This window comes from Cucurbita pepo, chromosome LG10 (genome assembly GCF_002806865.2).
Source record: "Cucurbita pepo subsp. pepo cultivar mu-cu-16 chromosome LG10, ASM280686v2, whole genome shotgun sequence".
NCBI classification, from domain to species: Eukaryota; Viridiplantae; Streptophyta; class Magnoliopsida; order Cucurbitales; family Cucurbitaceae; genus Cucurbita; species Cucurbita pepo.
In genome coordinates, this window is record NC_036647.1 from 1,402,033 (window position 1) to 1,415,027 (window position 12,995).

General features: G+C 35.2%; 3 protein-coding genes across 4 annotated transcripts; 1 reads left to right on the plus strand and 2 right to left on the minus strand.

The window, feature by feature from the left end:
• Window positions 1-1,122: 1,122 nt before the first annotated feature.
• On the plus strand, window positions 1,123-2,601 carry LOC111803677 (GDSL esterase/lipase At5g03610-like; the record flags this gene model as incomplete). The annotated part of the gene is made up of 3 exons (XM_023688188.1): window positions 1,123-1,471; window positions 1,673-1,953; window positions 2,020-2,601. Coding segments are annotated over 3 exons (1,146 nt in total), but the record flags the coding sequence as incomplete, so codon positions are not given.
• An 836-nt stretch (window positions 2,602-3,437) lies between these two features.
• LOC111803867 (histidine--tRNA ligase, chloroplastic/mitochondrial) lies at window positions 3,438-8,679 on the minus strand. 2 transcript variants are annotated; one of them, XM_023688465.1, is made up of 11 exons: window positions 8,261-8,679; window positions 8,094-8,189; window positions 7,641-7,729; window positions 7,308-7,437; window positions 6,392-6,484; window positions 6,192-6,266; window positions 5,949-6,066; window positions 5,658-5,800; window positions 4,939-5,067; window positions 3,828-3,991; window positions 3,438-3,747 (listed from the first exon to the last, which is right to left on the minus strand). In XM_023688465.1, the coding sequence occupies exons 1-11, from the start codon at window positions 8,606-8,608 to the stop codon at window positions 3,609-3,611; spliced, it is 1,524 nt and encodes a 507-aa protein (XP_023544233.1). In that variant the 5' UTR covers window positions 8,609-8,679; the 3' UTR covers window positions 3,438-3,608. The 2 variants fall into 2 exon arrangements, with proteins under 2 accessions (XP_023544233.1, XP_023544232.1); XM_023688464.1 differs by having other exon boundaries at window positions 4,939-5,079.
• An 891-nt stretch (window positions 8,680-9,570) lies between these two features.
• LOC111803871 (alpha carbonic anhydrase 7-like) lies at window positions 9,571-12,715 on the minus strand. Its single transcript, XM_023688469.1, has 7 exons — window positions 12,390-12,715; window positions 11,277-11,494; window positions 11,078-11,184; window positions 10,811-10,925; window positions 10,168-10,332; window positions 9,853-9,906; window positions 9,571-9,767 (listed from the first exon to the last, which is right to left on the minus strand). Exons 1-7 carry the CDS (start codon window positions 12,472-12,474, stop codon window positions 9,681-9,683), a joined length of 831 nt encoding a protein of 276 aa, XP_023544237.1. The 5' UTR covers window positions 12,475-12,715; the 3' UTR covers window positions 9,571-9,680.
• Between the last annotated feature and the right edge of the window lie 280 nt (window positions 12,716-12,995).

Sequence of the window (12,995 nt, forward strand, 5' to 3'; positions counted from 1 at the left end):
CATAGACTCTCCATTAAAATTTCATTTTAAAACTATTTATAATTTACACTTTAAACTTTTTGTTTTTAATTAAACTAAGTATTTTTTTTTTTTTTTTTTAAGTTTAGTATTATTATTATTATTATTATCATAATCACAGTTAACAACATATCATTTCATTGGGAGGGAATTAGTCGCGAGTTGTAGCTCTTCCAATTTGAGTTTCAATAGGTTGTTAAACCATATCATCGCGTGATTTGCGCATTCATTGAATTAAGAAAAATTCGCAAACAAAACGAAAACAGAACAGGAACCGAACAAGATTTACTAGAGGAAAAAAACATTAAAGCTAAGTGTATAAATTAAAGGATGTCTTTTGGTAAGAAATTTTGTTTGCTTTTTACGGTTGTTGAGGATTGTTGGGAAGGAGTTCCAAATTGGTTATTACTTTCTTAACCCTCGTGCTCATAGGAGAAACTAAAAACGAATAATAATTATCAAACAGTTCTATATATAGAAATTTGAAAATAGAAAAACAAACTAGAAACAAAAACATTACCAAATTATTGATTTAGGGATGAAAAACAACGGTCCAAAGTGATGTGGTTCGTTTGTCGTTAAACATTACGTATATATATATATTGTCGCATCTTCACCGATTGTATTCAAGCTTGCAACAATAAGCGGCATCTCCGCCGGTCACCGCTTAACGTTGAAATCGACAATTTCCCTTTCACCTTATAATTCAATCATTATCAATATAATGCATTTTGTTCTCCGACTTCTCTTCCCTCTCTTCCTTTTGATCTCTCTATTCTCAGGTTTGGATTCTGTGCTTATTTCATTTACTTCACAATTTCTGTTTCTTCTCTCTCTGATTTCTTCCATTTAGGACGNAATTAGTCGCGAGTTGTAGCTCTTCCAACTCGAGTTTCAATAGGTCGTCTTAAACCATGTCATCGCGTGATTCGCGCATTCATTGAATTAAGAAAAAATCGCAAACAAAATGAAAACAGAACGAACAAGATTTACAAAAGGAAAAAAATATTAAAGCTAAGTGTATAAACTAAAGGATATCTTTNGCCACCGCTTAACGTTGAAATCGACAATTTCCCTTTCACCGTATAATTCAATCATCATCAATATAATGCATTTTGTTCTCCGCCTTCTCTTCTCTCTCTTCCTTTCGATCTCTCTCTTCTCAGGTTTGGATTCTGTGCTTATTTCATTTACTTCACAATTTCTGTTTGTTCTCTCTCTAATTTCTTCCATTTAGGACGAGGATCGGCTGGTGGCGTTTACAATCACCACCACCACCACCACCACCATCGTTTCCGGCCGACAAAGCTGTTTGTTTTTGGGGATTCCTATGCTGATACCGGCAACATTCTCTTTCCCATTTCCCCCGGTCTGCAATTTCCTTATGGAATTACTTTTCCAGGAAAACCCATTGGCCGTTTCTCCGATGGTCGTGTTCTCACTGATTTTGCAGGTAAACAAATCTCTGTCTCTGTTTCTGTCTCTGTCTCTGTTTCTGTCTCTGTTTCTGTCTCTGTCTCTGTTTCTGTCTCTCTCTGATTCGCCGATTTTCCGACCGTCCTGTTCTTACTAAAAACAAATGGATGTCAAACGAGGCCTTAAAATCATATTAATCTCGAAATGTAATGGAACGTATGGGAATAATTGAATGCAGCGAGACATGTCGGGTTGAAATCTCCGATCCCATTCAGTGTCCGAAACAGAGTCGGGTCGAGAAGATTCAAAGAAACAGGAGTAAACTTTGCATTTGGGGGAACCGGCGTCTTCGACACAGAGTATCCTTTGCCAAACATGACAACCCAGATTGACTTCTTTCAACAGCTCCGACATGGCGATTCCGTATTCACCAATACAGACGCCCAATCCTCTGTCGCACTCGTCTCTGCTTCCGGCAACGACTATTCCTTTTACTTCGCCATGAACAGCTCTAGACAGGTATCAATCAATTCCGCAATCTAACCCCAAGAGAATCACAAACTGAAATTCCCATGTGTTTTACAGGGATTGAAACCGTTCATAATGTCGGTAGTGAATCAGATCATCGTGAATTTGAAACGCATTGGGGGGTTGGGAGTGAAGAAGATAGCGGTGACAGGGCTAGGCCCATTGGGATGTCTTCCGGTATTTACAGCGCCCTCATCATACAAGAAATGCAATGAAACCGTAAACTCGTTGGTGCAGTTTCACAACTTTTTGTTGAAGGAAGGTGTGAAGAAGCTGAACCAAGAAACGAAGCATTCTTCGAAGGTGTTTATTGTTGATGTGTATGGGGCGTTCATGTCCATAATTCAAGGGCGGAAGAGATACAACAATGGAGAGTTCAAGACGCCATTGAAGCCGTGTTGTTTTGGAGTGAAGAGTGGATTTGATTGTGGGAGTGTGGATGGAGAAGGGAAGAAGATGTTTGTGCTATGTAAGGATCGGAAAGCAGCCTTCTTTTGGGATTCAGTGCATCCTACACAACAAGGATGGGCTGCTGCTTTCTCTGCTTTTAAAAGCTTTCGCAACCATTTTTAAGTTGAATTAATGGAGGGTAATATTAAGGCATTGTGCCACCACACCCACCATACCAATATGTACAAATAAACCCCTTCCATATCAAAATCAGTTGTGAAATCTTTTCATCTTTTCAACCATTTTCATACTTGCGAGATTTAGGTAGAGTGGGATGTGAGGGATGATTATGTACCCGCGTAATTGGTCAGAACACGGCCATTCGAAAAACGTCACAATCATAGTAAAATCTAAAGTTCTATGGTTAGTTCTTCCGCCTGACTCCAGAGCCCTAGCACGCCAGGGAGAGAGAGACATTTAATTATAGTAGGGAGAGAGCAATAAAGATATCACGTTTAGGCTATAAAACGACGTCGCATAATCGTGGTGGAAGCCGACTAGAGCTATGGATTCCTCTAGTTTGGATCAAATTTTACAATATAAAATCGAGAAATTGTTTTTACCATTTTCTTCGTAATTTTCTATTTTTTTTTTTAAGAACCCTTTAAACTTGTGAACATTTTAATATAAACCTTGCACAACAAATATTATATCAAACACGTTATTAATAATTGATATTTTCAACTTTCCCATTATTAACTCATATTACCATTTTTTTAATATTTTAAGTTTTAAAATTAAAAAGTGAAAAGAACATTGAATATTGCCTAAATTTTTAATTTTAAAACAAATATTGAATAATCATGAAAACTCATTATAATAAACTTCTAAATCCTATTTACCTTGACTCAATTCTTTTCAAATTTAAGGGAATTATTATGAAAGGAAAAAAATTGAAAATTTAAAAATCTATTAAGAGTTCAATTCATAAAACGATTACATATCTTTATATTAATACTAAAAAAAAAGATTTATTAGATAAAAATGTGAGAGTTCAAGAGCCAACATCCCATTAGACACAGTTATTAAAATTCGAGAACTAAACTTTTAATTTAAATACGCATCCCATGTTAAATCAGTCACAAACAATTTCAATACAAAGCTATCTTAAATAGGAAAATGTTTGAATGGAAAGTTTGATATCTAAGCGAAACATATGAATAAATAATCTGTGGAAGAGAAGAATGAAGGTTAAGTTAGTTGAGTTCATCAAGTTTGACCTCGCGTTGCTCACCTGAGGAAAGATCTTTTACTCCGACCATGCCTCGTTGCCATTCTGAACTTCCGACTAGTATCAACCGCTGAGCGTTTATCCGTGTCGCTCGTTTAAACACCCTGCAAAAGATGAAGCAAATCAGGGTGGATCAGAAATTGTGATAATTTTGATGAAGTTAATCGGGTTTTGTGAATGATACCATTTGAGAGGTTTATTCTCCAATACCAAATCAACAGTTTGGCCTTTTTCCCTAAGAATGGTAGCAACTCTTGAAGCTGCGCCTTGGAGATCAGGATCCAGAGCACAAACTATGTTCTCTACTTCAACATTCAGTTCTGGCAGCAACTTCTTTTCCTTAAGCAACTACAGCCAAACCCCACGTCCAGGCACAAAACAAATATCTCAAATCCGAGCTATCGATAAGTATGATAAAAAAAGTGTATTAATCAAAAAACTTCTACCACGTAGAGAGTTATGTGGTTTGGTTCTTTCCTCAAAAGGCATTTTGATTTAAGTGGTTTGGTTCAACATAATGTTGATCATAGAAATGACCCATGAAATCGATATTAGTGACTTGAACTAATGGGTGTACTTCCAATGGGTGGGGAACCATCTCAGTTCCATTGTTTTCATTGGTTTTTTTTTATTTCACATGATTTGCAGTCAGCTATGTGCGTTCTTGTGATGGGGTATGACAGTTTTCGGTAAAAGTGGGTTATTTTGATCATATGGATGTCTTCTACCTAGGATTAAGCATTTTACTGTTCAGTTTAGGATTTTGTTTTTTTAATTTTTTGTACCTACTTTGTATTTTTCATAGATCAATTTGAGCATTTCAATGACTTGAATTTGAATGCTTAGTTAGCTGAGATTGTGTGGTTTTTTTGGCTAGTGATGAACAATGTTCTAATTTAGTTTTGAGAAGGTATTGATTTCACCCCTTCTTCAATACTCAATAAAACAAAATTGAAAGTTTTCCCTGAGTATGAGTTAGTTTAACACTCCTCAACTAAATCTACCAAACAACCACTTAATCCTAAAAGATTTGATATCAAGAAATTGGTAGGATACTTAATAATACATGAGATAAACGGCCTACATGGTTTGAACCAAAAGATTCTTAACTATGAGCCAATTCAAGGTGGTTATGAAATAATGAACAGTCGAACACAGTTGATCAAAAAACATGACGTTAATAATATCCTCAGTAAAAGTTCATCCACGTTACGTTCTATGATTAATATTAAGCATAAAATTCATAGAATTTTTTTATGATTGTGTAAGGATGCAGAGTTCAGCTTAAAACGTACCTCTACTATAACAGCATCACCAAACCCGAACCCACAAGCAGGAAGATCGTCACCACCAAAGGTAGAAAGCAAACGATCATACCGACCCCCACCACATATGGCTCGCAGCTTTCCCCCTCTGTCAAACCCCTGAAAAAGCATCTTCATAATTAAAAGGAACCGAAAGAGCAATTTTCATGGCATTGTCTTTTCTTCAATTAAACTGGTACAAGGACGAGAGAATAAATACGACTTTGATCAGTTTACCAATTATTTCCATAAAACAATAAGCAAGAGATAAATATAGCGAAGTAACATTTATTTATATGAAGACAGAGTTCATGAAGAAATATTGACTAAAGAAACGAGGAAAAAGAATAAACACGCATATTGTTCGGTTGCAGCAATTATGTTTGACGATATACAAAGAAAACATACTGTTACCAATCCATTCCTTAGCTGGATATTAGATTTATTATCAAATACACCAAGATATATGAAATTATTTGATATTCAAAATTTCATATAATTTATAAATATTAGACTATACTTGGGGATTGTAGCCATTTAGTGTGAAGCTTTGCCGACGTTATTCCATTTACATGAGAATCTAGAAGCTCACTGTAGTTTAGAGTGTCGAACGTGGCATTCGTTCAGTTAATGACATATAATATATGTTTGACCTATTCTACAGCCTGAAGACAAGTCAAATCAACAAGGAGTGAATATCAAATACCAACCTCAAAAACAATACCAGTGTAATAAGCAAGGCCGCGGACAATTGATGCGTCGAATTGGATCCAATCAGAATAACCAAACTTCTCAGCAAGAGAAAATAGCTGCTTCAGATCAGACATGGCTTCACCACCACCTCCAAGTATCTCTAAGCAAGGATAACAATCACGCATCAATTAATTTCAATGCCTTCATCAGATTTTTTTTTTTTTAATTGGAAACAAAAATGCATTCATCAGAATTATCACATGCATTTCAACTAATTTGCTAAAAACTTAACCATTTGCAGAAACAACCTTCTAATTTTGTCAAAGACTTTACTGAAAGAACTTGCAACATCTCCTCGATAGCATCCTCTGATACACCAACAACCTTCAGTTCCTTCTTCATCTCATCCAATGGAATTTTTTCTATCTGTTGTTAATATTAATAGCCAGAAGGAAACAGAGACAGAGAAGAAATTATTACATCAAGACGTGCGTCAAGAACGAGCACAAAAATGTAAATATTTATGGAACTTGAAGGCATAGATAACCAACCTTGTCTATGATGATGCAAACCTTGCCAAACATATTTTCAGGTATTCCATAGCATTTCAATACTTCTTGCAAAACCTACCATCAAAAAGGCATTTACAGAAACTACAACAATTAAAGTCTTTGGTTCATGATTGAATGTTTAATGATTAATAAAGAAATAACTAAATTGGAATAATCACAAAAGATGCAGAAAAAAATACCTTTCTACTGGAAACCTTGAATCCAACATCTGCTGCTGTAAGTCCGATTCGCTTGAAAAAGGCAACAATAGAAGATAGAAGCTCTGCTTCAGCCTACACAAAATATATATTAATATGTATATCAGTTTAAATAAAATGTGCACACATGCATGGTATGTATAGAAAAAAGTACCCTGTTAAAACAAGGCAGGACCAAAGAGTAAACTTCATTGCAACTAGAACATGTCAACATGGCTAGATGGGTTCGCATTTTTTTTCCTAAGGTAAAGAAATGAAAAGTAGCAACTATCGGAGGACGAGATAAACTAAATTACAGGCTCAGAACCCACAAACACTTGAGAAGACTAAAGATTTACCAACAGAAATATCCATAGAAAAAATGACAGAAATCCGACTTTTCAAGTGCTTGCTATTATCTTCTTTGCTGCACCAGAAAACAAAAATACCATTTTTTGCATCATGCATCTTTAGAGAACGCATGAGCTATATTCACTACAAGCTGGAAGCAACAAATTGGAAACCATAAGAAATTTACAGCTTCAAAGCTACCTAATCATGCAAAAACTCTTTTCTTCAAAAGATGTAAAAAAAAAAAACTGATGCCTTCTGCTGAACTTTGATAACCGCAGCAACTTTTTCAACTGATATCTGGGACTTCTTCATGCCATCAAACACATTACATACTTTGCTTCCCTAAAACGCTNGTTTACACAACATGAAGATGAAATAGAACACATGCATCTCACAGTGCAGACCCTTGAAGGCATGAAATGGAGGGACACACATCCCATGTTGAAGGGATAGAAAGTTTCATGATTGTTGATTTCTTATATCACAAAACAAGCTCATTATGACTAGAAAAGTAATACTCAATCCAACCCCAATGTTCCACTAGCAAGTCTACAACTTCACATACCGTAACCTCGGGTACACCAATGATATCCATATTCCATTGGTAGTGCTCACGACGCCGACCTCTAGTCATTCTCTCATACCGCCAGCATTGCCCTATAGCAAACCATTTCAGTGGAAGGGACAAAGATTTTCTGGACAGAAAAAAAGATGGAGATCAAATTCTGACATCTGCACCTGGATACAAAGATAATTATAAATAAATAAATAGACAGATACTAATTTTTCACACATGATTTCAATTTTTTTTATTTATTTATTTACAAGAAAAGTGATAGAATATACCAACACGTTCCAAGATAAATGAAAACAAAGTGCATCTAATAATGCAAAGTACCCTTTCTGGATCACTAATCTTGCCAAAGAAGGAGTAAGCTCAGGTCTCAAAGCAACTCGACGATTACCCCGATCTTCAAAACAATAGAGCTACAAAAACAAAGAGCACGAAATTAACCAACGATTACACAAGATAAAATTCCAACATCAATTAGATTTTATTCCAATATTCTTCTAACAATATGCTCTAATATGAAGAGGCAACTGTTTGCAACATATGAACAGGGTGGGGGCAGGAAGAAGGCAGATGGTGCACAGAATACAAGCTCAAAAAAATTTGAAACGTGAATAAAGTAAAAGGCCAAAATTCTGTATATCCTGGATTTTATGTAATTACAGGATATAGCCATTCTTCTTCCTTTCTTGTATGATCAAGATTTTGGCTAAATTCAAGAAATTAGTGTCCAAAATTAGTTAAGGAAGGAACCAACACAAAAATTACACCGACACCAACCTGGTCTCTTATTTCTTCACCTGCTTTCCTAATGAACAGCGCCTCCGACTCAAGGACCGGAAAATCAACCTCCTCAAATCCATATACTCGTGAAACCTATTCAGCAACAAAAACTATAGACCAAAGACACAAAAACCACAAAGCAAACTACAATTCGGATACGGAACCTCTCTGAAATTATTGAATAGCCAGTTGCGGAGTCGCATATCTTCCGGCGGAAAATCCCTGGTTCCTTTGGGAGGGTTAACATCGATCTTCTGCAATTCTTCAGCGACCAGCGTCGGAGATAGCGCCCCCGACCTGCCGCCACCATTTCCGCCGTCACCGGTAGACTGGGCGGAAGAGACGGCGCTGAGAGAAGAATGAAATTTGCGGTTACCGAAGAATGAGGCCTTCGGAAAGGGGATTCTAAGAATGATACTGAAAGCGAGTGACGAAGAAGAGAAAATGAAGGGCTTCAAACGAAGATTGAGGCGAGGTTGGAAGATAAGGAGCGACGAAGGCTTCGCAGCCATGGTGGTCGACAGTTCAGAGACGCAGCACAGTCAATTGCTCATTGGCGCCTTCTGAAGCTGTACTGCAAAAATACCGTGGATTTTACAATTACAGCCCTTTAAAAATATTGTAAATCATATTTTGCAATTTTTTCAACTTTTAAATTGTCATAAAAAAATATTTTCGAACTCTAAATTCATTTTTAAAAATATATTTTTTATTTAAATAAATTAGAGAAATGGATGGTTGGAAATATACAAATTACACTGTGATATTATTTATAGTTATATAATATAAGATTAACATAGCTGTTACCATTATTTTTTTTTTTTAATATCGTTAGAATAATTTACATAATTATCATAAAATAATGTCATATATATCTTATTTATTTTTCATCTAATTTCAATAAGATACTTTATAATTTATTTTTTGTTTTTAACAAAAAATAAATTTAAGATTTAAAATATAAAATATCAAAATTTTGTAACATAATTAAAACCAACCCCTATTACGTATTTTGTTTAATTCAACCTTATTAAGTAATTTTTTTAATGCTTATTTGATGAAATTGCCTCACTAAAGTCCAATACTCTGCGCTCAGTCCATATTGATTGAGCCTAAGGCCCAAATAAAATGCTCAAAAGGCAACTGATAAATTTAATTAGTCCAGTTAAATGATATTTGATATCGAGTATGATACTCCAAAATACGATATGCGATATAATTGAGAAATTTTATGGCTAGAATCTCTAGTATTCTCTTATTTATTACCCGTGTCTACGCAGAATAGCGTCACTCGTTCTTATTATGAAACTGAAAGAAATGGAGAAATGGAGACTAAATAAGAACCGGAGGGATCTACGGAGAAGATACTCCTCCTTCGAGTTAAAAATCAAATTATCAAAATTCAAAACAGTAATTAGTATACTAAATTGACAATTTTAGCAGATTATCATGAAGAACAAAATCATTGATGATGGATAATAATATTTTTTATAAAAAGGATAGTGATAAATTTATATATTTTTTTTTCACCAAAATATTATAAAACAGGGACCTTGACATTCAATGAAGATGGTGTCCATGTGATCAGGTTCTAGATCTTTGAGAGGTCGATAAGACTTGGACTTCCCGGTTATTGAGCGGCTGCAATGGCCTTGCATTGCGCTCTGCATACTGCAATTGAGAAAATATGTACTCAAAAACATTTGAAGCAACAAATTTATCAGAAATTAGTGGTAAAAGTAATTGAGTTTCTTACATCATGAACAGCTTCTCTCAGAAGTCGCACTTGCTCTTTTGAAACTGTTCTTATCTGTTGCATTACCATTCAAAAACTCTGATAAGATTGAGCTATTCATGTAGGCAATATTGTAACAAACTCGAAATGGCTAGAGCTAAGTTTAAAGTTTTCGATTCGAAGAATCAGACACCTGTTTCTTATTCTAATCCATTTGATGATATATGTTAAACTCTGCCTACGAAATTTCATTCATTTTGGACACAGTCAAGAAGGGAATTTCTATCAACCTGTTTTAAGATTTACTTTCGATGTTCGAAAAAAACTCTTCCTCACCTTCTTGTTTATGACCCAAATTACACCTTCACTACAGGGAGGAACAGTGAGAGAACCAAGGTATTTGTAGTACTTTTTACCACCAAACTTGATATCTGCAGGATCTATCTCTCCAATCCCCATTTCATGCTCTCGATCAATCATGTAGCTTATTTGCTTACTGAACTGAACATCAAGAAACAATAAGTTTTTGTTAATGAATGATAAAATGGTTGCCGTGTGTTATTTGGATTATAAATTTGTTTGAATCAAATGACCTTAATCTAATCAACAGTATGGGGATTGGATTGGTTGGTTGGGATAGTTTGAATACTTCATTTACAAGTAAACCGATGAGATTAAATACAATGCTCTAAGATTTGAACTAATCTTTGCTTCAAGAAAACGTTTGTGAGCTGAAGAGAACTCAAAAGAATACAGTAAAATCAGATTAAAAGACACATGCATAATTAACTATTACTCATAACAGGTAAAATGTTATCCTTTTGATTAATAATTTGTACCGATTCGAATTCTCACAAATCAATTTTAGGAAAATCATGAACTAGACCACAAAAAAAACTCAGAAATCACTTGGACCTATTCAAGCTTATAATCGAGCCATTTGAATTGGGTTGTTTTGTTGTGTTTGGAGGTGGTTTACCTGTGCGAGAAAAGGGTCTGGTTTGCCAATTGTATAGAGTTGACCAACAACAGCAATCTTGTTCTTCCCATTGGGATCAGAACTTTGGTGAACCATGTGGAGTTCCATGTCATACCTGATGGGTTATCAATGTTAATCAACAATTTAGAATCATCATTAGATAATTCAAAAGAATAATTATATCTTGATACAATAATTAAAATATTCTATTAATTTCAGGGTCAAAGAAGATGGGTTTGTAACATCTTTTTAATGCAAAAGAGATACCTTCTTCCATTGATGGAATGCTCTGAAGGTGAGTGCCAATGCGCTTGTTGAAGATCATAAACAACGCCGTTTACCTTGATTGATCCTGCCTTGCCAACCCAATATATCTACATCCACAGGCACATTAAACGAAAGAAAATAGAGAAATCAGAAACCACAAAATTTGATGAAGAGAGAAGGAATCTGTTGAATTTCATACAGAAATGTCATGGCCCCTATTTTTGACCGTTGCATTGCAAGGTTTGTAGCTTCTCTTCACGTCTCCAAACTTCGGAACAATCTTCACTCTCTGGCTGGATAAGTCTATGGGAGATTGCAAAACCCCATTATTACAAGCTTCCCACTCTTTCTTTATCTTTCCCCAATGTCTTGGCCCTTTCTCACTCCCTTCTCTGTAATCAAATTCCCTCTCATCCTCTGCAACCCATTGATTTTGAAATACCGAAGTAAGCATTTGAGCCAAAACTCTAGTTTCCATCTCAAGAGTTTACATTTAATTTTGATTAAAGGAATGAGAAGTTATTCACATAAAACGATTCAGATGAGAGCGGTACGTCGATTCAATAACTAATGAGTAGAATCAGAAATGGACATAGAAACCTAAACATACGGTCTAAACACAACAAGAAAATGGAGTGGGAGAAATCAAAACAATGATGCAGACTTGCACGATTAAATGAAAGAAAAATTGTTCACATAAAACGATTCAGATGAGAGCGGTGTTGGATGATGGAAGTCCTATATCGGCTAATTTAGGGAATGATCACGGGTTTACAAGTGAGGAATACTAACTCCATTGGTGTGAGGCCTTTTGGGAAAGCCCAAAACAAAGCCACGAGAGCTTATGCTCAAAGTGGACAATATCATACGATTGTGGAGAGTCGTGTTTGTCTAACCAGCGGTACGTAAAAACTAATCAGCAGAATCAGAAATTGAAATAGAAACCTTAACATATGATCTGAAAACAACATGAAAATGGAGGTGGGAGAAATCAAAACAATGTTGCAGACTTGCAGTCAAGAGTTTACTGCAACTATTTCGAATTACCAATGTAAATATTCGAGCCAAACAATCTATAGCTTCCATCTCAAGATCTAACACCGATTTTTACACGATTAAGTAAATGAATCGCCAAACGATTCAGACGAGAGCAGCCCTCTTAGACTCAAAACCAATTGATAGAATCAAAAATAAAAAAATCGAGACCGAAACATAATTAGCTTAAATGGAAGGCAAAACGCAGATAGAAAAAGGAAAAGGGAAAATCAAAACAACATAGACAGAGATATATCAGTAACGGTGAAGAGCTTACCAACTTCTTGCGCCGAGATTGAAGACAAATGTAGGGAAAACAGCAGAAGCGAGAAGAAAACGATGAGTGTAGTCCCAATTTTCATGGCTTCTGGAGCGAAAACTGAATCGAGGAAACGGATTTGCAAGACAAAGCAATGGAATCGGAGTCGAAATTCGGTCAATTCTCTCAGATTATGAACAATATATAATGTATAAACAACGAGAGAGAGAGAGACAGAGAGCAGTGGGAAATTTCTGGGGAGGTTCTGATCCAATTGAGAATGAAAAGCTAGAAGAATAAAAAGTTTGGAGAGTTGCTGTTCATAACGCTTCCATGGAAGGCGGGAAGCGCTGATCGAGTCATTTTCCAATGCCTTATATATATATATATTTTTTTTTTTTTACTTATTTGTAATTTTAAATTATCTAAAAAATATTGACAATTGTTCCAAAATCGAGAAAAGAATGGGTGCAGAAATTTAATTTTAAATAATATCAAAATTTGGAAATAAATCTACTATCTTAATATTCAACGTAATTAAAAACTGAGATTAAATGATATCGCCTAATTCCACCTAATTTTATATAATTTAGCTAATAAATGTTATTTTAAAGAAAATATCTA